General features: G+C 50.0%; 1 protein-coding gene across 5 annotated transcripts in view; it reads right to left on the bottom strand.

The window, feature by feature from the left end:
- Positions 1 to 25026, bottom strand: part of COL18A1 (collagen type XVIII alpha 1 chain) — a 282560-nt gene that overhangs the window by 85357 nt on the left and 172177 nt on the right. For 4 of the 5 annotated variants that reach the window (XM_045032088.1, XM_045032086.1, XM_045032084.1 and 1 more), the window contains one exon: positions 6493 to 7037. In XM_045032088.1, the coding sequence (XP_044888023.1) occupies positions 6493 to 7037 (545 nt within the window). Of the gene's footprint in view, positions 1 to 6492; positions 7038 to 7188; positions 7307 to 25026 lie in introns of those variants that run through there. The other variant, XM_045032087.1, reaches the window with a different exon arrangement.

Genomic DNA, 25026 nt, shown 5'->3' with positions numbered 1-25026 from the left:
CAATCTTGGTTTTAAAATGGTCAGTGATGGAGAATCCACCATGACCCTTGGTCATGCTGTTCCAGTGGTTAATTACCCTCACTGTTAACAATGTACCTTATTTCCAGTCTGAATTTAGCTAGCTTCAACTTCCAGCCATTGTATCTTCTACTTTTCACTGCTAGATGGAAGAGCCCATTATGAGATATCTGTTCCCCAGGCAGGTACTTACAGACTGTGACCAAGTCACCTAAACTAGAGAGATTGAGCTACATGAGTCTATCACTCTCAGGCAGTTTTCCTAATCCTCTAACCATACTCCTGGCTCTTCTTTGAACCTCTCCAATTTATCAACATCCTTCTTGAATTGTGGGCACCAGCCCTGGATACAGGATTCCAGCAGCAGCTGCAGCAGTGCCAAATACCGAGATTGCCCTGTTTATGCATCCAAGGTTCACATTAGCTCTTTTGCCCACAGCATCCCACTGGGAACTCATGTTCAGCTGATTATCCACCACAACCTCCAAATCTTTTTCAAAGTTACTGCATCCCAGGATAGAGGCCCCCATCCAGTAAGTATGGCCTGTGTTCTTTGTTCCTAGATGTTCTTTGTTCCTACATTTAGCCAGATTAAAATGCACATTGTTTACTTGAGCTCAGTATCAACATTGCTGGGCTTCTCCACTCAGCACAAGTGGGAGGTTGAGCCCGGGGGGAACTGAGGGCTGCCCCATGTGGGACCAGCCTCTCCCCCTTCCTTCTCTCGGCACCGCTGCGAAGTCGAGATCTTCCTTTGCTTCTTGGAAGGGGAGCGGTGCTGCCTGGGGGAGGGGGCTTCGCTGCGCACCGACGATGTGGTGCCTGGCGCCAAGTCCGCTCAGCGTACCAGAGTTGGAGCCAGTGCCGATTCCATGAGGAGAGTGCGAAGCTTGATGTCCCTCTCCTTCTTAGTTTGTGGCTTAAAAGACCTGCAGATCTTGCAGCGTTCACTCACGTGAGTTTCGCCCAAGCAGCAGAGACACTCAGCATGCGGATCACTCCTTGGCACGGAATGGCGACAGGAGTCACACGACTTGAAGCCTGGGGCACGGGGCATGTCCCGGGCCCACTCTAACAACTGAAAACTACTTTCTACGAGCTACTACTAACTAGCTAAAGGTACCGTTAAGATCAACAAGAAAGGCTGCAGCGAAGCTGGAGCAAGAAGTTCCAATGCACCTTCACTGGCGGCAAGAAGGACCTGAGGGTGGGGGGAGCGCGCAGCTCCCCTTAGAGTGCTATAGAGGCGCCACTCCAGGGGTTTCAGCGGCGCTCCCCCCGCACGGGTACTGCTAAGGGAAAAATGTCTGGCACCGGTGCACGTGGTGCGCACGCACCTGCTGTGGAATATACATGAGCAAGCACTCGAAGAAGAACTTCAACTTTCCCCCAGCTCTCTGGGGGCAGTAAGCCCACTGGAGATACTATATATTTTGTGCCTAGTTCACTGGCACCAACCCCAGAGGGCCAGACAGCTGAAGGAGAAATGCCGCCCAGGTTTGATCTCAGTGGGAGGCACAAAGCATACCACAAATACAAGGGTTGCTAAACCCATAAATTAAACCGGCGTTATTAAGTTAATTAACTTGAGGATGAAAAGTTAGTTATTTCCACTTCATCTGTCACTCTGGATGAGACACTGGAATAAATATTTGGATTCACTTAAACAGCAGAGAGAAGTCTCTGTAAAAACAAACTTCCACGGAGGCAATACTAATAAAAAAGAAGTCATCCCCTGGAGCCCAGCAGCGCTGAGAACCAGCGTGAAGGCACTGCTCTGGAACGCTTTCCTCACGAAGGGGTAGGTAATGATCACACTGCTTTGTGCACTTTAGAAGCTGCTTCAGGGGATGCATCTGCACCATCCTTCCTGGTCAAAGAGGGTTACATTTTTTCACTTTTGACTCCAAATCAATAATCTATTACTAAACACCCTGCCTGAAGTCTCCTCTAAACGGCTGCTCATTTGGAGCATTCTGCAAATGAAGGCAGCAGAATCCAGGCAACATTTAAACAGAGGCTGCTTAGACAGGCTGGTATCTTTCCCCCGTTTCACTATATCAGAAAGTCTTCCCAGATTGGAGCCCTTGCTAACACAGAGCTATGGGGGAGAAGATATGGCCCCTTAACATTCAGTAAACATTAGAACTTACTAACAGGAAGCCCCCGACTATGCTAACTCAGGAATTCATCATTAAATTTCTGGCAGTGCCCGTAACACTGGGACACGTCTCTGGCTAAATTCCATGTGAGAAGATAGACCATACTTACGTGATGGGGGACTCTTTCAAAATCATGAGTTCCCAGGAAAAAGATTTGGGGGTCATGGTGGATAATCAGCTGAACATGAGCTCTCAGTGTGATGCTGTGGCTAAAAGAGCTAATGCAAACCTGGGATACATAAACAGGGGAATCTTGGATAGGAGCAGAAAGGTTATTTTCCCTCAATATTTGGCACTGGTGCGACCGCTGCTGGAATCCTCTGCCCAGTTCTGGTGCCCACAATTCAAAGAGGATGTTGAAAGTGGAGAGGGTTCAGACAAGAGCCATGAGACTGATTGAAGGATTAGAAAATATGCCTTGTAGTGATTGTGCTCTTTGAGTCTGTCTATGTAGCTTAACAAAGAGAAAGCTGAGAGGTGGCTATAAGTATATCCATGGGGAACAAATATTTAATAACTGGCTCTTCAGTCTAGCAGAGAAAGCGCTAACACACTCCAATGGCTGGAAGTTGAAGCTAGACAAATTCAGACTGGGAAAAAAGCATAATTTTTTGAACAGTGAGTAATTAGCCATTGGAACAACTTACCAAGGGGTATGGAGGATTCTCCATCACTGACAATTTTTAAGTCAACATTGTTTGTTTTCCTAACAGCTCTGCTCTAGGAATTACTTTGGGGCAGGTCTCTGGCCTGTGCTGTACAGGAGGTCAGATTGTATGAGCACAATGGTCCCTTCTGGCCTTGGCGTTTACAAAAGGCACACACCCCAGTAGCCACACCAGCGTGTGCATCCTGCCACTGCTGTGTACAACTGCAGAGCATCCTGCTGTAATCCATGTAGGTAACAAAGGCAGGTTATGTCTCCCACTGAGAAGCACTACGCAAATTCTTCCACGGTAGGGCACGTCTACACTACAAAATTAAGTCAACTTAAGTTAAGTACAGCCACTACAGTAATTACTGTGGTTTTTCATGTCCACACTACCCTCCTTCTCTCGGTGGTGTGCGTCCTCGCCAGGAGCACTTCCACGCACTGAAGTGAAGCACTGACAGCTGGCGCCCCATGGCGGGGGAGGGGCCACTCCAGCTCTGAACCCTGCGTGAGGTTGCCAGCCAACAGGTGATATAAATAATGCCATGACTACACCACCCTAAGTGCTAGTCCTCTCGCAGAGGTGGAGTTATTAGCTCGGTGTACTGGGCGACTTACATCTGCGGGAACGACACTATAGTGTAGACCCCGTGACAAAGTTCCTCCTCTACCTTGGTGGGTCCTGCGCTTATTGGTGGATTGGCTCGCCTCACAGATTCACACTGTGGGTCGGGAAACAGCTCAGAGACCTTCCACTTTGGTAGAAGCCACAGTCCAGGTCCATTCCTCCTGTGTTTGTTTTGGGAGGTTGTGGGGAATCTGGGCCTGCCCTCTACTCCGGGTTCCAGCCCAGGACCCTGTGGACTGCAGCTGTCTAGAGTGCCTCCTGGTACAGTTGTGCAACAGCTACAACTCCCCGGGCTACTTCCCCATGGCCTCCTCCCAACACCTTCTTTGTCCTCACCACCGGACCTTCCTCCTGATAAGGCTTGTACTCCTCAGTCCTCCAACAGTGCCTACTCACTCTCAGCTTCTTGCACCCCTCTTGCTCCCAGTTCCTCGCACACACTTCCTCTCCTCCGGCTCCCCCTTGGCCTGACTGGAGTGAGCCCTTTGATAGCATCAGAGGGGCCTTAATTAGAGTCAGGTGCTTAACAGCCTCACCTGACTCTTAGCAGGTTCATCAGAGTCAGGTGTTCTCATTAGCCTGGAGCAGCCCCTGCTCTGGTCACTCAGGGAACAGAAAACTGTGTATCCAGTGGCCAATATAGCTCCCTTCTACTCCTCTGCTCTTCCCAGCTGGCCTGGGTCTATCACACCACGTACAGAGTTAGGTCAAGGTAAGGTGCCTTGTGTCGACCAAACGCTGTCGTGTAGACTAGGCCTTAGATTGGGAACTGGGTCCCAAGCAGCCTAGGCTATGGAAATGCTCCCCCGACTGCATGGTAAGGCCACCAGGGTTCACCAGGCATAGAAGAGCAGGCACTGGCTACCCAGAAGGAATTCCTTTTGCTAGTTACTGAACAATAAAATAACTAATGCCCAGTTGTCCGACTGCCCCGCTCCCATCTAGTGGGATTTAGCCTTGGATTGTCAGCATCCCTATGGGAGTCAGGCACCTGAGCTACACAGACAGTCAGACCAGATGAGCAGAATGGCCCCTTCTGACCCTAAATCTGAGAGACACACCTGCTGTTGGGGGTGCAGGGAGGAGCTGGCTAAACCATGGGGATTTTCCCAGGCCTCTAGGAGGGTCATCCAGAACTCAAATCCCAGGGTGGGTGGGTGGGTGGGTATTAAGGGGGCGTTGAGCCTGCTTTGTCCGTGCTTGATCCTGGGTTGCTCCAAGGACTGGAGAAGCCCTGGGGTGACTTAGATAGCCCCGGAGCCCTGTCTGCTTCAGGTATGCAAGGCAGGGTGCTGCAGCCCACCAGAGCACGCCCCCTCCACCAGAACTCAGGAGGTCCCTGGAGGGCAGCCTTCCAGCTGCTTCTGCAGTGCTTGCACTGGGGGAATCCTCCTACAGCCAGCTACAGGGGCTTTGGACACCTCTCCAGCCCATATGCCTGGTGTCCAGGGACCAGAATAGGGGTGAGCATCTCACTCCCTTCGGCTTCCTTTGAAAATCCCATCCTATAGCACTACGCAGCTGGGACAGCTCCATGAATCTGAACTGGGGCAGGTTTCCTGTGAATGGCGTCCCTCGGCATCTTCCGCCAGCACTGCCAACGCTCCCTTCGGCCAGTGGCTGGGAAATATCAGTCAGCAACTCCAGTGACAGTTGCTGGGGAGGCATGTTGTGTGTTTGTATTAACACCCTCGTGAAGCCTGCGCCATTCAGCAGCATAAAGCTTTCTCCCCACAGCGCTGCGGGCCAGTTCTGGGGAGGGACAGTTAGGGTCTCTCTCTCGCATGCTGTTTTTCTGCTCTAGAACCTTTGTTTTCCAAACTGATCATGCTTTTGCACCGAACAAGCAAACACCTGACACCCACCAGGAATGCTGGGTTCAAGGCTCTTACTAAAACGTGAAAGATTAACTTCCCCACTCCAGGGCAACCTGCGAACAAGCAGGCTGACCAATAATTATTAACCGTTCTGGTTCCCTAGGGAACTTTTAGTGACCTCACTCCCTCCCCGCATTAAGTCCCTTGGCTCTGAACTGTCGCAATTATAGTCACCAGCTCAAATAATTTTTAAACTTAGAAACAAGGGAACTTTGTGATTCTATTATTTGTGAGACTAGTAAATTTAAAAACAAACAATCATCGTTCTCCTTAGCCTATGTTGTTCCTGTACAATTGCGTGCCGGGTGAAAGGAGTTCAATCTAAGACAAAATTCTAACTGCAAGCACTACTGGTTGTTAGAAACAACTGTGCTCTGTTCTCACGGTAATATTTCCACGTAGGTTTAAAAGAGTTTCACTCACAACGTTGTATAACCCTGTTAAAATGCAATCAGTTTTAAAAACATGTCTCCACTAATCACCTGCTCTCCTTGCTTGTCTCTGTATTTGCAACTATCTTGGCAAATAGTCAAATATCTGATAACAAAGACAGACTTTGGTGCCATTAACATTTTCCAGCTATCACACAATATTTTCTCAGCCAAGCCAACAGGCGGCAAAGGAGAAGTATTTTTAGAAGAGCGCAGATGCAAACGGCTCTTCCCGAGAGAGCATGCACTTACTGCGCCAGGGACTTGGAAAGGGTAATAAAACAGTGCTAGGTGCTGCGGGAATTGAGCACCGCCCCTGAATCCCACTTGCATTCCATTCCACACGCTATTGCTCCCATTCTTGGAAATGATATGCAAACTTTCCCACTGTAAACGATGTCTGAGAAATGCAGATACATGCTCTCCCATGAGTGTTCATTAGGACGTTGCCACAGCCTCTGTTAAATATAAAACCCTTTTGACCCCCAAATCTAGGCAAAGCCCCTGAGGACCACATCTGGGCCAAGTTTCAGGGTTTCACCTTCAGCTTTTTTGCTGTGGTCCTGTTAAAAAAGGAATTAAACAAACAGCGAAGTTACATCCCCCTCTCTCTCTCTCTCTCTCTCTCTCACACACACACACACACACACACGCCTGCTCTCCCTATCCATTTTATGCTCCTGATTTCATTGGAACCTGTGATTTTGGGCTGTGGGGGACTTACCTGGTATTTATCTGGATCAGCCCCTCCAGCCTGAGCCACAAAGAGTCCAGACCCATCCTCCAGTTCCATCTCATCGGGAGAGCGCTCAAAGCGAACCCGGCGAAACTCCTCACAGTTCAGGTACAGAACCACCTCGTCATCCTGCACGCTGATGGCAAAGTGAGTCCATTCATTCGCTAGGGAAGGCACGGAGAATGTTGCAGCTGCATACGAGCTCTCGGAGCCCGGCTCCGTGTAGTAGAAGATGATCTGTTGCTTCCTGTCCTGCACGGCGGAGAGCTTCACTCCGACATAGATGACCGTCTGCGAGGCATCTGTGATGGCAAAGAGCACGCCGGCCTTGTCGGTGGTGGGCTGAACATGGAAAAGGAGCGAGAAGTCTCTATAAAAGGGGCTAGGCAGGTGGTACCGGGCCACTTGACCGGTGTTGGCATCTGGCCCGAAGACATAGGCGGGAGTGTTGTCAGGGCCATTGACTTGGGTTATTTGCTCCGGTGGGGGATCGCCGATCAGCTGCAAAAGACTGACTTCTGTGCTGAAATGTTCTGTAAGAGAAGAAAATGGAGACGTCAGAAACAAGCACATCATGGTTCAATGCAACAGCGGGACACGCCCCTTCAGAGCCTCGGAGGGGAAGATGTCAACGCTGAGTGCACCGGAACCACAGGCCCACAAATGCCACCGGCAAGAGATCACCTTGAATGCTGACGCCAACAGGGCTCTGTGCAGATACACAGAATGAGCCACACATGTGCCGCTGCCGGGGTAGGGCCCGTGTCAGCCCACATGCTGCAGGCATTTAGGATGATTGGAGCAGAGCACAACGGCTACAATGCTGGCCGGTCACATCAGGAGTAATCCTAGTCCCTAGGCTCCCTTCCTCACTGCAGTCTGCACTGCTCCCATGCGTCAGGGTTGGGAGTTACTGAGATGCACAGCATCTTATTAGCTGACTGGCCAGAACGCTGGGTGAGTATTTGAAAAGTGCTGTTGTTCTTCTGAAGGTGTAACGCAGTGACTGTGGCTTTAGGCTGAAAGGTTCACACTCCCATCTCTGCTCATTCATTTCTGGCATAAACTGAATTAACCCTGGTTGGTTCTGTAGCTGGTTAGCCTGGACTTTTTAAACAATCTCTTTCGTGGGTAAGATTTTACTCTGGTGCACTGGTGTTAGTGGCTGGATAAATCTGATCTGAACTGGGGGCACTGGGCTGTGTGTGTTAGGCACCTGACAATGAGGCGGCCATGGGGCTAGCTAGACTGGCAGAATCACCGAGAGTTCTCTCCCAAAGATGAAGACAATCAGTGAGGCAAACGAGGTTTATAAGACCCTCTTTCTGATCACATTCCTTTATGTCCACCATAGAGGAAACTCTCCCACATGCCTTCACTGTGATGGGAAATACCACCTCTGGAACAGAAACAAGAAGCTAATCACATCAGGAGCAAGCGTGTTATCGAAGCAAACAAGGGAGATACATTTTGTGTTTCTGTGCCTAGGATCTGAGACAAGCAGACCCTACCGCAGCAGACCATTAACAGCGGTTATACAGAGCCACAATTATTAGGAGCTTTGCAGGCAAAGGAGCATGTTACATTTTGAGAGCCCCGTTCTAACACTGCACATGAAGTGTGCTCTGCTGAATCAGGGCCTAAGTTAACTGGGTAAACTTTTTGTTCCCACAACAAAAGAAAGTAGAGTATGTTACATAAAAACCAGAAGTGAGGTGCGAGGGGCTCACACCCCCGTTGGTACAGACAGGCAGTGCTGGTGTGGTTCAGCCAAGGTTTTTAATCAGAGGCTTTATTTGGGATCACCCCCTTGTGCTGAAGGAGGCTGGTAGCTTCAGATACTGGGAGCTGGATGTGAGGTGTGTTACGTTAGGGTCACCAGCTGCCCGGTGTCTCTCCTGACCTCAGAGGAGATGGAGTGGGCTAGAGAGGCAACTAACGCACTGAGCCCAGGAGAGAGAGGCTGCAATCCTCATGCAAGCTGGGCCGGGAGGACACGCCAGCAGTGAGCAGTCAGAGCATGACAGCCTGAGGGGTGCTGTGCCTGGATTCATACAGGAACGCGCTCATGCTTGTGACAAACAACAGAAGCTTATTCTTCAGCTACACTTGCCAAACGTGGCCCAGCGAGTCCAATAATACCTGTCCCCCACCCCCGTCTTTCCCATTTCCTTCCTCTGCTTGTAGTGTTTAGTTCCCACCCGGGGCAGTGGGGACTGTTTCCAGTGGAAATGCCCCAGCACAGCCAAGGGAGAGATGGAGGCAGGCAGCACGTAGAGATGGGATTCATACAAATGACAAACGTGTCTCCTTTCTCTGCAGTTCGAGGCTTGGAGCGCCAGCTGGCACATACATAAATATTACTAATTATTCCCTTATAGCAACCAATGGTTACAGTTCATATAAATCACACAAGAAAATACAGCGGAGTCCAAGAAAACACCTGCTGCCATCCATGCTGGCCTGCCACCACTACCCGGAAACGCTGCCTTTCTCCAGCAGCCCAGGGTTTTAATCAGCAGAGGGGTGTGTGTGCGTGGGACCCGGGGAGGGAAGTAAGGGTCATGTGATAGCTTTCTCTGTTCCCTGTCAGATTCCCCCAAGGAGAGCAGACACGTGCTGCTTCCTTCAGGGGGTTACGGGAGAACTCCCTCTGTGTCTCAAGAGCGCATCATGCTGGACAGGCACAGAACACGTTACCTCTGAACCTGGCTCTGGGGTGGCTTCAGACAGGGCAAAGCAAAGCACAGGTACGGGGTAAAGGCCACTGGCACTCAGCAGCACTCCCAGGGTTCATTGGGAGTGATACCAAGGGCCTAAATTCAGCCGGAGAGAGTTGGCACCTTGGGGGTGAAAAGCCCAGACAGGCTCGTTCAATAGAAAATAACCATACTGCCCGTGCTGGGACTGATCTGCTATGGGAACGTACAGCTCCACCGGTCTAACGTAACGCAGGCCCGCGGCCGCCCAGAGTCATGCAGCAGCTCCCCCACAGCCATGTCTACCCTGCAGTCAGGACGTGTGATGGCAGCATGCGCAGACATACCTGAGTTGACCTCGCGCGAGTAACAACTAGAGCCTGCGGCAGGGGGCAGCCTCTCAAATGCACACGCAGGTCCTAGGCAGCATTGTGTTCGAGAGGCCGGCTCGTGCTCCGGCTATTGTTAGCAGAGCTCCCTTCGGTCTGACCTAGCGAGGTTAAGGGTAGCTCATGTCCGCCTGTGCTGCGATCACACCTGCTGACTGCTGCGTGGATACACCCAGCTGCTGTGCGCAGGGCCAGTTTTAATGGGAGCGTCAGCCTTCTCATTCCCTGCTCTCCTCGTCTCACATGGACCCAAGCTGCTTCCTGCTGTACCTTAAGGGCCACTGGTTTCCTGCCTGTGAAGACTCCAGCTCCCCACAGCCCTGACTGGCAATTGGGTCATCACAGGGAACCTGGAGACGGATCCGTTCACTGTCTGCAGCTCATGCACTACTTTTCCCCAAGGAGGCAACCGCCTTCGTATGTGTTTAAATGCCTGGACGCCTGCTCAACCTGTATCATGTCTGACTGGCACTAGACGTGGCACGTGCCGGTCAGAGAGGAGGGTACGTACGAGTGCCATACGGAGAGAGAGGGAACGTACCTCTCCCACTCTGCCCAGTTAGAGATGCACCAGGCCAAGCAAGCCCCTGGCCAGCAGTCTCAGCCATCAGCACTGACCTGCACCCCACCACGGCCCTGCGAGCCTTGCTACACTCTGCTAGTTGCAGCTTACAGACTGCAGAGGTACCTGGGTTCTAGAGGGAGCTGGCCCGAGCTAAATCAGGTTCAGACCCATGTTACAGCCAGAATCAGGGTTGTCATTTCTATGCAGCACGTGATGTAGGTGGGGGAGTCTCTATCGAGTGTAAGCAGCAGTAAGGAAATGGCGAGGGCTCTCAGAAAAAGGCCTTCTCCTGGGATAGCTCTGCTAGCCAACAGCACAAACTAAGCCCGAACTATTGCACAGAAGTATCTGTCTGAGCCTGGCCTCCCAGGTAAGCTTCGTCTCTGGACTCAGGGCTTTGCCATCAAAGCCCATGGAGCGCTGCTGTGGGAGTGTATTTAGGAGGGGCTGGGGGCACTCCAGTATGAAAAGGACTCAGGGTGTTGCCCCGCTGCATTTGAAAGCCCCGAGTCCCGCTATGGTGCCAACATTCACACTCACTAAGTTACAACTCAGATGCAGTTAAAAGGAAAACACAACATGCTACAGGCTAATTGCTTAGCAAGTAACGGAGGATGGGGCAGACATCGCTCTAGCTCTGCTTGGCCCTTTCCCTCCCCTCCCCCAGCTATGCCAGCTTGCATTAGGCTGCTGCTGCCCCCGGGCACTGAGGAACGTGGTGCCCGGTGCTCTCGTCAGATGAAGCGTGTGTACAGCACTGCTGGTGCCCTCAGCATGCAAACATGCCGCTTACAAATCACAGAGACAGACCAGCACTAGTCCAGATCCTCAGTCGTGATTCCATTCCCAAGCCCGCGCTCCCACGTGCCCCAGCTCCTAATGGAGAACATTGCAGATTACGAATGCTCATGTAAAGCAGCATCTGTTGCTTTCTGGCAGCAGCTGCGCTCTGGGGCCCAGTTGACGCTAGCACCTGGTTCAATGGAGTTTCAGTTATTTGTTCTTGGACGGAAAATCAAATTTCTCCTGCAAGTGCGCTGGGATTCCCTGCAGTAAGTCTCTCGCGGCTCTGCTGAGGGGTCATGCTGGAAACTTAGAATCATAGAATCTCAGGGTTGGAAGGGACCTCAGGAGGTCATCTAGTCCAACCCCTGCTCAAAGCAGGACCAAACCCAACTAAATCATCCCAGCCAGGGATTTGTCAAGCCTGACCTTAAAAACCTCTAAGGAAGGAGATTCCACCACCTCCCTAGGTAACCCATTCCAGTTCTTCACCACCCTACTAGTGAAAAAGTTTTTCCTAATGTCCAACCTAAACCTCCCCCTCTGCAACTTGAGACCATTACTCCTTGTTCTGTCATCTTCTACCACTGAGAACAGTCTAGATCCATCCTCTTTGGAACCCCCTTTCAGGTAGTTGAAAACAGCTATCAAATCCCCCCTCATTCTTCTCTTCTGCAGACTAAACAATCCCAGTTCCCTCAGCCTCTCCTCATAAGTCATGTGCTCCAGCCCCCTAATCATTTTTGTTGCCCTCCGCTGGACTCTCTCCAATTTATCCACATCCTTCTTGTAGTGTGGGGCCCAAAACTGGACACAGTACTCCAAATGAGGCCTCACCAGTGCTGAGTAGAGGGGAATGATCACGTCCCTCGATCTGCTGAAAATGCCCCTACTTATACAACCCAAAATGCCATTAGCCTTCTTGGCAACAAGGGCACACTGTTGACTCATATTCAGCTTTTCGTCCACCGTAACCCCTAGGTCCTTTTCTGCAGAACTGCTGCCCAGCCATTTGGTCCCTAGTCTGTAGCAGTGCATGGGATTCTTCCGTCCTAAGTGCAGGACTCTGCACTTGTCCTTGTTGAACCTCATCATATTTCTTTTGGCCCAATCCTCTAATTTGTCTAGGTCCCTCTGTATCCTAGCCCTACCATCCAGCGTATCAACCACTCCTCCCAGTTTAGTGTCATCTGCAAACTTGCTAAGGGTGCAGTCCACACCATCCTCCAGATCGTTAATGAAGATATTGAACAAAACCGGCCCCAGCACCGACTCTTGGGGCACTCCGCTTTGAAGCGCTAAGTGTAGTCAAAGCACCAGCGCTGGGAGAGAGCTCTCCCAGCGCTGTCCGTACTCCAGCTCCCTGTGGGGAATAACGGACAGCGCTGGGAGCCGCGCTCCCAGCGCTGGGGCTTTGACCACACTGGCGCTTTGCAGCGCCGCAATTTGCAGCGCTGGAAAGGGTGTGTTTTCACACCCTGCTGCAGCGCTGCAAATTTGTAAGTGTAGCCAAGCCCTTAGCCAGTCAGCCAAAAAAGTTACAGAAAAACCTGAACCTCAGGGCTGGGAATCTAACTGTGCCGCAGAGAACGCCAGGTACAGACCAGTGTGCTTGGGAAAGTCGAGAGCTGCATCCCAGGGCAACATAATTCCCATAGGCCTGGCCTCCACAGCATGCACCGGCTTAGCTAAAATCGCTTTTCAAGTCAAGTCAGTGAAACCATTGCACACCCGGCCAGGATAAGAATAGCTTACATTGCCTGCACCCAGCTCAGAGAGCTACCATGTAACTCGTAGGCTTCCCCCTCTTCACTACAGTCGCCCAGCACGCGGGTCAGCATGTTCTGGGGGCAGTGCATGCTCACCCTGCTCAGGACATGCTGGTGGATCCCAAAGGAGGTATTTTAAAGAAAGCTGTTCTAGCCCACTCCCAGCTACTGGGCTTGGCACAGGATTCACGCGGTGGAATTCTAGGCCCCATGCCACAGAAGAGGTCAGTCTGACCATTATGGCCCCTTCTGGCTTCCGCATCTTGGAACTGCTGGCGGAGCACAGGACTGGTTGGCAATGGAGTGGCTAGGTCAGATACTTTCAGGTAGAGACAAGCTCCTCAGCACAGAGGAGGAGAGGAAGTCAGTGGAAGGACTCAGATGCTGGCAGAGTGATGGGCAAGGACAATTACCTGAGCAGCAGTGGTAGTACTCTGAATGGGCTTGCAGGGGATGAGGTTTCGGTTGTCAAGCCATGAGATAAGGGGATTTGGTGGTATGGACCGAGAGGAAAGTCTGGATCTGCTCCCTGAAACACAGGCAGGCATTTCCAGTGATGGGGTCAACAGCAAGATGTAGGTGTTACAAATATTTTGCTTTTGCAAAATATTGCAAAGCCAAATTTTACACCTACAAAAGAACGCCATGTCAGGCTTAGAGACTTGAAGGCATCTTAGCCATGGGAGTCGGGCAGCAAAGGAAGCAGTATGAATTGACAGAGCACCACACTGATCCATCAAAGGCAGACAACTCAAAGTCTTTGTTAGAAAGCAGGAGGCTGTGGGAGGAAGCACAGATTTGGAAGGAAGGGACAGGACATAAGACTGCTAAGAGAGTACAAGATCCCCAGAGGCTTGAGGAAATATCCACGTGTACAAGCCTATCACTTTGCAGGCAATGGGGAAAAAGGTGACATCTGGTTTCCACCATGTGCATTTCCTTTAAGCCCCGTGGGTATGCCACACCACAGGTGATAGGTGGGCTGGAGGGGCCTGGGCCTATTTAACGAGTGGGTGTGTCCGCCCCCTGGGGTAGCAACAGCAAGTCTGTAGCCCCGTCTATGGGGAGCACTGCCTGTGAGAATGGAAATAAAGTCCTCCTCCCGCCCCACCAGCAGTGCCATCCAACCTCACAGACTCCCTTCCCCCACCGCATGGGAAAGTCTCCTGGATTGACACTCCATGCCTGGAGTCTGAAAGCTTCCAGATGAGCTAATTACAAGAAGACAAGCACTTTTATTCTTCTCAGGGCATGTTGGGATTTTCTAGCCAGAAGGGTCTCTCCTACCAGCCCCAGCTGAACATCTGGCTCTGTGCAAGTCAGCGGCAGTAAATTCCTGTTGTTTTGGCAACCCTGTTCATCCTCTCCCCAGCGCCCACACATTGGGCGCGAGATTTTTCCTAGCATATGTCAACTGTTAGCTGGTGCCAACTCGGAGCAAGTATGCTACACTGCACTGCCATTTAACTCCCAGTTTACCAAGAGCAACAAATCAATCCCATTACCCTGCAATTATAGCTGCTCCTTGTTTTGAACACACATCTTCTTCCTTTGATCACTCCAGCGCCTGCCAAATTCACAAAAACCTGTGCAGCCAGATTAAACAAAAATCTGAACCCAGAAGTGGCAGTGGTGCAAATGCACAACAGGACAAGATACAGTCAGAAATGTGTCCTGACTCACTGGCCAGGAGCTGTAAAGACCCCATGGCACAATGACTGAGCACTGGCTGAGCCCCAACTTCAGATGAAATTCTGGAAGCATTCAATGAGCTGGGCCCGTTGCAGAAAGTGTGCAGGCTTCAGCCCTTAGTAAGCATGATACATTCAGCCTTTAGGGATATTTTGAGAATATTCAATAAAAAATAACTTGGTTGCTCCACTGAAGACAGAGAATGAGAACATCGGGATCCTGGTAGCCCGAGCTCGCTCAGACGGTGGGTGAGACAACTCAGTATCCCTCACGGCCATATAATGTGCACTGCAGGATCTGCAAGAGCGAGGAATTAATGCACCGAGTACTCACCCTTCCAGGAGAACGGCCTTGGGGGTTGTGTGGGTTCAGGTGTTTTTCTTTGTCCCATTCAGATCTATAAGAACTGAGACTGGTTTTGTGGCAGGGGAGAGGAGGGAACCTAGGGTGAAACTGTGATCCTTAAGCGAAGCCCGTAGGGCAGCTATACAGCTGTACCACAGCTAGGACCAGCCCTCTACACAGAGCTTGGCTCCACATCCCTGCTACTCCCCTGGCTGACCCTCACCGCCTCTCCGAGTTCCTAAGGCGAGAGCAAGCGTGGAGCTGGCTCTGTGACACAAAGCGTCTCCAGCCTTCAGCCCCTCCCTGCAGGGGCTACTCCCCACAACAGGAACAAAGTCTAGCCCGGCCTGAATGGCCGAGCTGGGGTTTATGTGGCAGGTGAGACTGGGGTCACAAGGGACCTCTGAGGAACAGCTGCTCTAGAGAATGCTGTAGATCATCACTCGCCAAAGCCGTCTATGTAGAGACTCTAGACTCTCCAGCGCAGGGACTGTCTTGTCTTTTCGTTGAGTGAACGCCACCTAGCACAGCCGGAGTGTGTGTGTGTGTGGGTATGTGTGTGTGTGTGTGTCTTGATGCTTGACTGGGGCCACTTGAAGCTACCACAATACAAAACCAAATAACTTTTCACCAGTGTTCTCTGAGCTGACTCTGCATGTTCCCACTCAGGGGTACGGTAAAAGCCTCTTCTAGCAGGGTCAGTTATAATGCTCCTGCGCCCCCCACATCCCTCCCCTCAGCATCACGATGCACCGAGGGCGAGGCGATAAAGGGGCAGAGCGCCCTCACCACTGCAGTTCCTTCCCTCACAAAGACAACAAGGACTCTGACAGAGGGGAAGGCGGGTGGGAAGTGTGACTATGCAGAGTCATCTCCAATAACTCCAGTTACAGGCAGCGTTCACTTCTTCTTCGAGGGCTCGGCAGATTCTCACTCATGGGACAGACGGGTAAGCAGTGCTGAAAACTACCCTGGAGGCAGGCCCAGAGTCCTGGTTGAATACAGACTGAAGCACCGCCTTGCTGAATATGGTGGCCACCCTGCAAGCCAAGTCCAGAGCACGGTACTTGGTGAAAGTATGCACCCAAGTCCAGTTTCAGCTTTGCAGCTTTCAGCAACTGGCACCAGCCTAAGGCAGGCAAAGGAAGCAGCCACAGATCTAGTGGAATGTGGTCAAATCGCAGCAGGTAGAGACACTTTTGCTAGTGTGTAGCATTCAGCAAAATATTGTTTAATCCACTGAGAAATAGTCTGGGAAGAACCCAGATACCTCATGTGGTTCTTGGCATGATACAAATAATCTAGTGATTTATGAAAACTTCTTACTTCTGTCCAGGTACTAGGCAAGAGCCCTTCTATCATCCAAAATATGTAGAAACAATTCCCCCTTATTTAAAGTGCAGCATAAGGGAAAAAATCCAGCAAATGAATGGGCTGATTGATGTGGAAATCAGACACCATCTAATGTTAAAACTCTGTGATCAGGACTGAGAATTACCCTGTCCTTATGAAAAGAAGCACAAGGTGAGTCAGTCACACGGGCATTCAGTTCACTCACTCTTCTGGCTAATGTGATGGCCATAATGAAAGCTGTCTTGATAGATAAATGATAGAAAGAAAACACAGTCAAAGATTCAAAGGGTGAATACACCGGCATGGCCAATACCAAACTGAGATCCCAAGGACAAACAGGCTCTCTCACAGAGGAATACACATTTAATAACCCTTTCATAACTGAACAATGACCAAACAGCGATCTACCATCAACTAGAGAGTGATATGCGAAGACAGCTGCCAAATGAACCTTTAACAATAAGCTGGATAACCCCTGATACTTTAATACATTGGTACTCCAGAACACAAGGAACAGGAGCAGAGACAGGAGAAACAGGTCGCTCCTTTATTCAAGTCTGATGTCTGGACTACTTTAGATGGTAACAGTTTCTAGTCAACTGTTTTCACGCGTTAATTAGTATGTCTCGCACAGACGAAGAACATGATTGCTCAAGAGCAGGCAGAGACAGAATCCGATCGCCCATGCCCTCAGGTAAGCTTGTGGGCTCAGATGAAAGATCCTGCTGGGACAGGAGAGGACTCATTAAAACTCCACCAGAAGTTGAAGGAGATCAGTAAATCACTGCTAACATGCCAATCCAGGGCAATGAGTATCATCCGTGTGTTGTCCTGTCGTATCTCCCTTACCACCTCTGAATCAATGGGAAGGGGGAAAATGTGTACATCAAACCCTTCCCTCAAGGCAAGGAAAGGATCTGGAGCAGAAGAGGTGATACTTTCTGTTGACTCTTGGTCTGAACAGGTCCAATATTGGTCGACCCCAGCTGGAAAATACAGTTTGGACCAACTGATTCTTTAGGGACCATTCATAAGAACATAAGAACGGCCGTACCGGGTCAGACCAAAGGTCCATCTAGCCCAGTATCTGTCTACCGACAGTGGCCAATGCCAGGTGCCCCAGAGGGAGTGAACCTAACAGGCAATGATCAAGTGATCTCTCTCCTGCCATCCATCTCCATCCTCTGACGAACAGAGGCTAGGGACACCATTCCTTACCCATCCTGGCTAATAGCCATTTATGGACTTAGCCACCATGAATTTATCCAGTTCTCTTTTAAACACTGTTATAGTCCTAGCCTTCACAACCTCCTCAGGTAAGGAGTTCCACAAGTTGACTGCGCTGCATGAAGAAGAATTTCCTTTTATTTGTTTTAAACCTGCTGCCTATTAATTTCATTTGGTGGCCCCTAGTTCTTGTATTATGGGAATAAGTAAATAACTTTTCCTTATCCACTTTCTCCACATCACTCATGATTTTATATACCTCTATCATATCCCCCCTTCGTCTCCTCTTTTCCAAGCTGAAGAGTCCTAGCCTCTTTAATCTTTCCTCATATGGGACCCTCTCCAAACCCCTAATCATTTTAGTTGTCCTTTTCTGAATCTTTTCTAGTGCTAGAATATCTTTTTTGAGGTGAGGAGACCACATCTGTACACAGTATTCGAGATGTGGGCGTACCATGGATTTATATAAGGGCAATAATATATTCTCAGTCTTATTCTCTATCCCCTTTTTAATGATTCCTAACATCCTGTTTGCTTTTTTGACCGCCTCTGCACATTGCGTGGACATCTTCAGAGAACTATCCACAATGACTCCAAGATCTTTTTCCTGACTCGTTGTAGCTAAATTAGCCCCCATCATATTGTATGTATAGTTGGGGTTATTTTTTCCAGTGTGCATTACTTTACATTTATCCACATTAAATTTCATTTGCCATTTTGTTGCCCAATCACTTAGTTTTGTGAGATCTTTTTGAAGTTCTTCACAATCTGCTTTGGTCTTAACTATCTTGAGCAGTTTAGTATCATCTGCAAACTTGGCCACCTCACTGTTTACCCCTTTCTCCAGATCATTTATGAATAAATTGAATAGGATTGGTCCTAGGACTGACCCTTGGGGAACACCACTAGTTACCCCTCTCCATTCTGAGAATTTACCATTAATTCCTACCCTTTGTTCCCTGTCTTTTAACCAGTTCTCAATCCATGAAGGACCTTCCCTTTTATCCCATGACAGCTTAATTTACATAAGAGCCTTTGGTGAGGGACCTTGTCAAAGGCTTTCTGGAAATCTAAGTACACTATGTCCACTGGATCCCCCTTCTCCACATGTTTGTTGACCCCTTCAAAGAACTCTAATAGATTAGTAAGACACGATTTCCCTTTACAGAAACCATGTTAACTATTGCTCAACAGTTTATGTTTTTCTATGTGTCTGACAATTTTATTCTTAACTATTGTTTCGACTAATTTGCCCGGTACCGACGTTAGACTTACCCATCTGTAATTGCCGGGATCACCTCTAGAGCCCTTTTTAAATATTGGCGTTACATTAGCTAACTTCCAGTCATTGGGTACCGAAGCCGATTTAAAGGACAGGTTACAAACCTTAGTTAATAGTTCCGCAACTTCACATCTGAGTTCTTTCAGAACTCTTGGGTGAATGCCACCGGGTCCCGGTGACTTGTTAATGTTGAGTTTATCAATTAATTCCAAAACCTCCTCTAGTGACACTTCAATCTGTGACAGTTCCTCAGATTTGTCACCTACAAAAGCCAGCTCAGGTTTGGGAATCTCCCTAACATCCTCAGTCGTGAAGACTGAAGCAAAGAATCCATTTAGTTTCTCCTTTTGTATTTCGATCGTCAAGGGCCCCACTGGTTGTTTAGCAGGCTTCCTGCTTCTGAACACCCAGGAGGGGGACTGCCCTTCCCCCAGACACTTGAGGCACTGCATGTGCTCATCATATACGGAGAAGACAGACAGACAGGAACCGCGCCACTTAAATCCTAGCTTCTTCTGTTTCTTTGATTCCTTCATAACCCAGATCTGGAAGAAACCCTAATTCACTAACTATACGGAAATGAGCTAACACTATCTATTTCTAAGCAGAAAAAAACTCCGACTCCAAAGAGACTGGAGTGGTTCACATACGTCACAGCACACGGCTGGAAGGAACTGAGATGGTGAGGGTGCTCCTGTCCCCTTTATAGCCTTGCCCTCAGTGCATCGTGATTCTGGTGGGGGATGGCGGCGGAAAGAGAGGAATGCTCCAGCGCATCTAGCTGGTGGGGCTTAGAATCAATCATAGAATCATAGAATCTCAGGGTTGGAAGGGACCTCAGGAGGTCATCTAGTCCAACTCCCTGCTCAAAGCCGGACCAAACCCAACTAAAGCCTGGTCTACACTAGGCGTTTAAATCGGTTTTAGGAGCGTAAAACCGATTTAACGCCACAACCGTCCACACTAGGAGGCACCTTATATCGATTTTAATGGCTCTTTAAATCGGTTTCTGTACTCCTCCCCGACGAGAGGAGTAGCGCTAATATCGGGATTAACATATCGGAATAGGGTTAGTGTGGCCGCAAATCGACGGTATTGGCCTCCGGGCGGTATCCCACAGTGCACCACTGACCGCTCTGGACAGCATTCTGAACTCGGATGCACTGGCCAGGTAGACAGGAAAAGCCCCGCGAACTTTTGAAATTCATTTCCTGCTTCCCCAGCGTGGAGAGCTCATCATCACAGGTGACCACGCACAGCTCATCAGCACAGTTAACAATGCAGTCTCCTGAGAATCGAAAAAGAGCCCCAGCATGGACCGCTTGGGAGGTACTGGATCTGATCGCTATATGGGGAGAGGATTCAGTGCTAACAGAACTGCGTTCCAAAAGACGAAATGAAAAAGTATTTGAAAGAATTTCTAAGGCTATGACAGATAAAGGCCACAGCAGGGACTCAGTGCAGTGCAGAGTGAAAGTTAAGAAGCTCAGACAAGCCTACCAGAAAACCAAAGAAGCAAACGGAAGGTCCGGGGCAGGTCGAAAAACATGCCGCTTCTATGCTGAGCTGCATGCAATTTTAGGGGGCTGCGCCACAAGTACCCCACCCCTGACCGTGGATTCCGAGGCGGGGGTTGTAATCTCTGCCATGTCTGAGGATTATGCAGACGGGGAAGATGAAGATGAAGAAGAGGAGGAAGACCTAGCAGAGAGCACACAGCACTCCGTGAGCCCCAGCAGCCAGGAGCTTTTTATCACCCTGACGGAATTACCCTGCTCCCAGCCCTCACAAGCAACTATCCCAGACAATGACGCCATGGAAGGGAGCTCTGGTGAGTGTACCTTTGTAAATAGCAAACATTGTTTTTTCAGCAAGCGTTTTTTAATGATTGATTTGCCCTGAGGACTTGGGATGCGGTCGCAGACAGTATAGTTACTTAGAAAAGTTTGTTAACATGTCCGGGGATTGAGAGGAAATCCTCCAGGGACATCTCGATGAAGCGCTCCTGTAGGTACTCCAGAAGCCTTTGCAGAAGGTTTCTGGGCAAGGCAGCCTTGTTCCGCCCACCATGGTAGGACACTTTACCACGCCATGCATGTAGCAAGTAATCAGGTATCATTGCGTGGCAAAGCATAGCAGCGTATGGTCCCGGTGACTGATGGCATTCAAGAAGCATCCGTTCTTTATCTTGTTGTGTTATCCTCAGCAAAGTGATATCGTTCAGGATAACCTGGTTAAAAATCAGGAATTTAAGTAAGGAGGGTGGCCATTTTTCTAATGGGTTCGTGGACTGCAGCAGCTTAAAAAAAAACCTTTCCTGCACGTAGCGAAGCAGGGGGAGGGGAGGAGTGAAATGCCGATGATCTTTTTTGTGTTTGGTCATCGGCGATCTTCCCCAAGCTACCAGCCACGCAGTGGGTGGGGGGGTGGGAAGGTTGTTGATTAGCGGGGAGCTAGCATGGTAGTAGCCATGCGTTGGGGGGGAGGGGTAAATCACTACAGAAGCCGAAAGACAGTGGCTTACCGTGGCCGCAAGCAAGCTGAATTCTGATGCCTGGACCTGTGTCTGTGAGATCTGTAACTCCAGAGCTGCAAGCACTCACTATTAAGATGAAAAATGCGACCTTGTAGGGAAATCACATGTGCTAGGTGAATAGTGCTGTTCACTGTGAAAGAGTATAACCATTGTTCTGTAAAATGTATCTTTCTAAATATTTATCTCCCTCATGCAGCTACAAATTTTTCAACCATCCCTCCTCCATCCCAAAGGCTAGCACAGATAAGGCGGAGGAAAAAGAAGACGCGAGATGAGATGTTCTCGGATATTATGGAAGTTACACGCAATGAAAGAGCTCATCTGAATGAGTGGAAGGACGTGGTATCAAATTACAGGAAAGAGGCCAGTGAACGTGAGGACAGGAGGGATGAACGTGAGGACAGGAGGGATGAACGTGAGGACAGGAGGGACAACCGAGATGAGAGGTGGCGGCAGAAAGATCAGCGGTGGCGGGATGCAACTCTGGGGCTGCTGCGTGATCAAACTGACGTGCTCCGGCGTCTGTTGGAGCTTCAGGAACGGCAGCAGGATCAAAGAGTGCCGCTGCAGCCCCTGTGTAACCACCCTCAACCCTCGCCATGTTCCATATCCTCCTCACCCAGACGTGTAAGAACGCGTGGGGGGAGGCTCCGTGCACCCGCCCACTCCACCCCCGTGGACAGCCCAACCAGAAGGCTGTCGTTAATGTGAAATTTTTTTAATGGCCTTCTCCATCTTTCCTATCCTCCTCCCAAACCACACCCTTACTTCTCTCCCTCTTTTTATAATGAATTAATAAAGAATTCATGATTTTTAAACGAGAGTGACTTTATTTGCATAAGTAAGCTGTACTCGAAGGGGGAGGGAGAGTTGCTTTCAGGGAATGAGTCAATCAAGGGGGGCTGGGTATTCATCAACAAACACAGCAGTCACACTGTACCCTGTCCATTGATGAAGCTCCTTTTCAAAGCTTCTCTGATGCGCACCGCTTCCTGGTGTGCTCTTCTAATCTCCCTGGTGTCTGGCTGCGCGTAATCAGCGGCCAGGTGATTTGCCTCAGCCTCCCACCCTGCCATAAAGGTCTCCCCCTTACTCTCACAGAGATTGTGGAGAATACAGCAAGCAGCAATAACATAGGGGACATTGGTTTGGCTGAGGTCTGAGCGAGTCAGTAATGTGCGCCAGCGCACCTTTAAACGGCCAAATGCACATTCCACCACCATTCTGCACTTGCTCAGCCTGTAATTGAACAGATCCTGACCACTGTCCAGGCTGCCTGTGTATGGCTTCATGAGCCATGGCATCAAGGGGTAGGCTGGGTCCCCCAGGATAACGACAGGCATTTCAACATCCCCAACTGTTATTTTCTGGTCTGGGAAGTAATTCCCTTGCTGCAGCCGTTTAAACAGAGTAGTGCTTCTGAATACGCGAGCGTCATGAACCCTCCCTGGCCATCCCACGTGGATGTTTGTGAAACGTCCCTTGTGATCCACCAGTGCTTGCAGCACCATTGAAAAGTACCCCTTCCGGTTTACGTACTGGGTGCCCTGGTGCTGCGGTGCCAAGATAGGGATATGGGTTCCATCTATCGCCCCCCCACAGTTAGGGAATCCCAGTGCAGCAAAGCCATCCACTATGGCCTGCACGTTTCCCAGAGTCACAACCTTTCGTAGCAGCAGCTTAGTGATTGCTTTGGCTACTTGCATCACAGCAGCCCCCACAGTAGATTTTCCAACTCCAAATTGATTCCTGACTGACCGGTAGCTGTCTGGCGTTGCAAGCTTCCACAGGGCTATCGCCACTCGCTTCTCTACTGTGAGGGCTGCTCTCATCTTGGTATTATGGCGTTTCAGGGCAGGGGCAAGCAAGTCACAAAGTTCCATGAAAGTGCCCTTACGCATGCGAAAGTTTCGCAGCCACTGGGAATCGTCCCACACCTGCAACACAATGCGGTCCCACCAGTCAGTGCTTGTTTCCCGGGCCCAAAATCGGCGTTCAATGGATAGAATCTGCCCCATTACCATCAGGATCTCCAAAGCGCCGGGGCCCGTGGTTTGAGAGAATTCTGTGTCTACGTCCTCATCACTGTCATCGCCGCGCTGCCGTATCCGCCTCCTCCTAGCCTCGGTTTGAAGGTCCTGGTTCAGCATATACTGCACGAGAGTGCGCGAGGTGTTTAAAACATCCACGATTGCGGTATGGAGCTGAGCAGGGTCCATGCTTGCTGTGCTATGGCGTCTGCACAGTTCACCAAGCAAAAAAGGCGCGAAACGGTTCTCTGCCGCTTTCAGGGAGGGAGGGGTGAGGCTGTACCCAGAACCACCCGCGAAAATGATTTTTCCCCCATCAGGCACTGGGATCTCAACCCGGAAATGCCAAGGGGCGGGGGAGGCTGCGGGAACTATGGGATAGCTATGGGATAGCTACCCACAGTGCAACGCTTCCGAAATCGATGCTAGCCTCGGACCGTGGACGCACACCACCGATTTAATGTGTTTAGTGTGGCCGCGCACAATCGATTTTATACAATCTGTTTTACTAAACCGGTTTATGTAAATTCGGAATAATCCCGTAGTGTAGACGTACCCTAAATCATCCCAGCCAGGGCTTTGTCAAGCCTGACCTTAAAAACCTCTAAGGAAGGAGATTCCACCACCTCCCTAGGTAACCCATTCCAGTTCTTCACCACCCTACTAGTGAAAAAGTTTTTCCTAATGTCCAACCTAAACCTCCCCTCTGCAACTTGAGACCATTACTCCTTGTTCTGTTATCAGGTACCACTGAGAACAGTCTAGATCCCTCCTCTTTGGAACCCCCTTTCAGGTAGTTGTAAGCAGCTATCAAATCCCCCCTCATTCTTCTCTTCTGCAGGCTAAACAATCTCAGTTCCCTCAGCCTCTCCCCATAAGTCATGTGCTCCAGCCCCCTAATCATTTTTGTTGCCCTCCGCTGGACTCTCTCCAATTTATCCACATCCTTCTTGTAGTGTGGGGCCCAAAACTGGACACAGTACTCCAAATGAGGCCTCACCAGTGCTGAATAGAGGGGAATGATCACATCCCTTGATCTACTGGAAATGCCCCTACTTATACAACCCAAAATGCCATTAGCCTTCTTGGCAACAAGGGCACACTGTTGACTCATATTCAGTTTTTCGTCCACCGTAACCCCTAGGTCCTTTTCTGCAGAACTGCTGCCCAGCCATTCGGTCCCTAGTCTGTAGCAGTGCATGGGATTCTTCCGTCCTAAGTGCAGGACTCTGCACTTGTCCTTGTTGAACCTCATCATATTTCTTTTGGCCCAATCCTCTAATTTGTCTAGGTCCCTCTGTATCCTATCCCTACCCTCCAGCGTATCAACCACTCCTCCCAGTTTAGTGTCATCTGCAAAGTTGCTAAGGGTGCAGTCCACACCATCCTCCAGATCGTTAATGAAGATATTGAACAAAACCGGCCCCAGCACCGACCCTTGGGGCACTTCACTTGATACCGGCTGCCAACTAGACATGGAACCATTGATCACTACCCGTTGAGCCCGACCATCTAGCCAGTTTTCTATCCACCTTACCGTTCATTCATCCAGCCCATACTTCTTTAACTTGCTGGCAAGAATACTGTGGGAGACTTGCTCCCCCCCACACACACACTAAGGGTGGTGGGGCTTGGGCAGGCGTAAGCTTTGGTCCCCCCTCCTGGGATCGTGTAGTAACTTCTGTTGTCAGAAGGTAGTTGCGGTGCAATGAAGTTTGAGAACCCCTGCTCTAGCGGACACTGCTAGAAGAGGGTTTTTACTGCAAGGCACCACAAGGTGGCGCTGTACCATAAATGGGAATATGCAGAGCCACTCGAAGAAGAATTACAGCTTTGAGACAGGAGAGAAAAA

Source organism: Mauremys mutica, chromosome 10 (genome assembly GCF_020497125.1).
Source record: "Mauremys mutica isolate MM-2020 ecotype Southern chromosome 10, ASM2049712v1, whole genome shotgun sequence".
NCBI classification, from domain to species: Eukaryota; Metazoa; Chordata; order Testudines; family Geoemydidae; genus Mauremys; species Mauremys mutica.
This window is presented reverse-complemented; position numbering and strand designations above follow the sequence as displayed.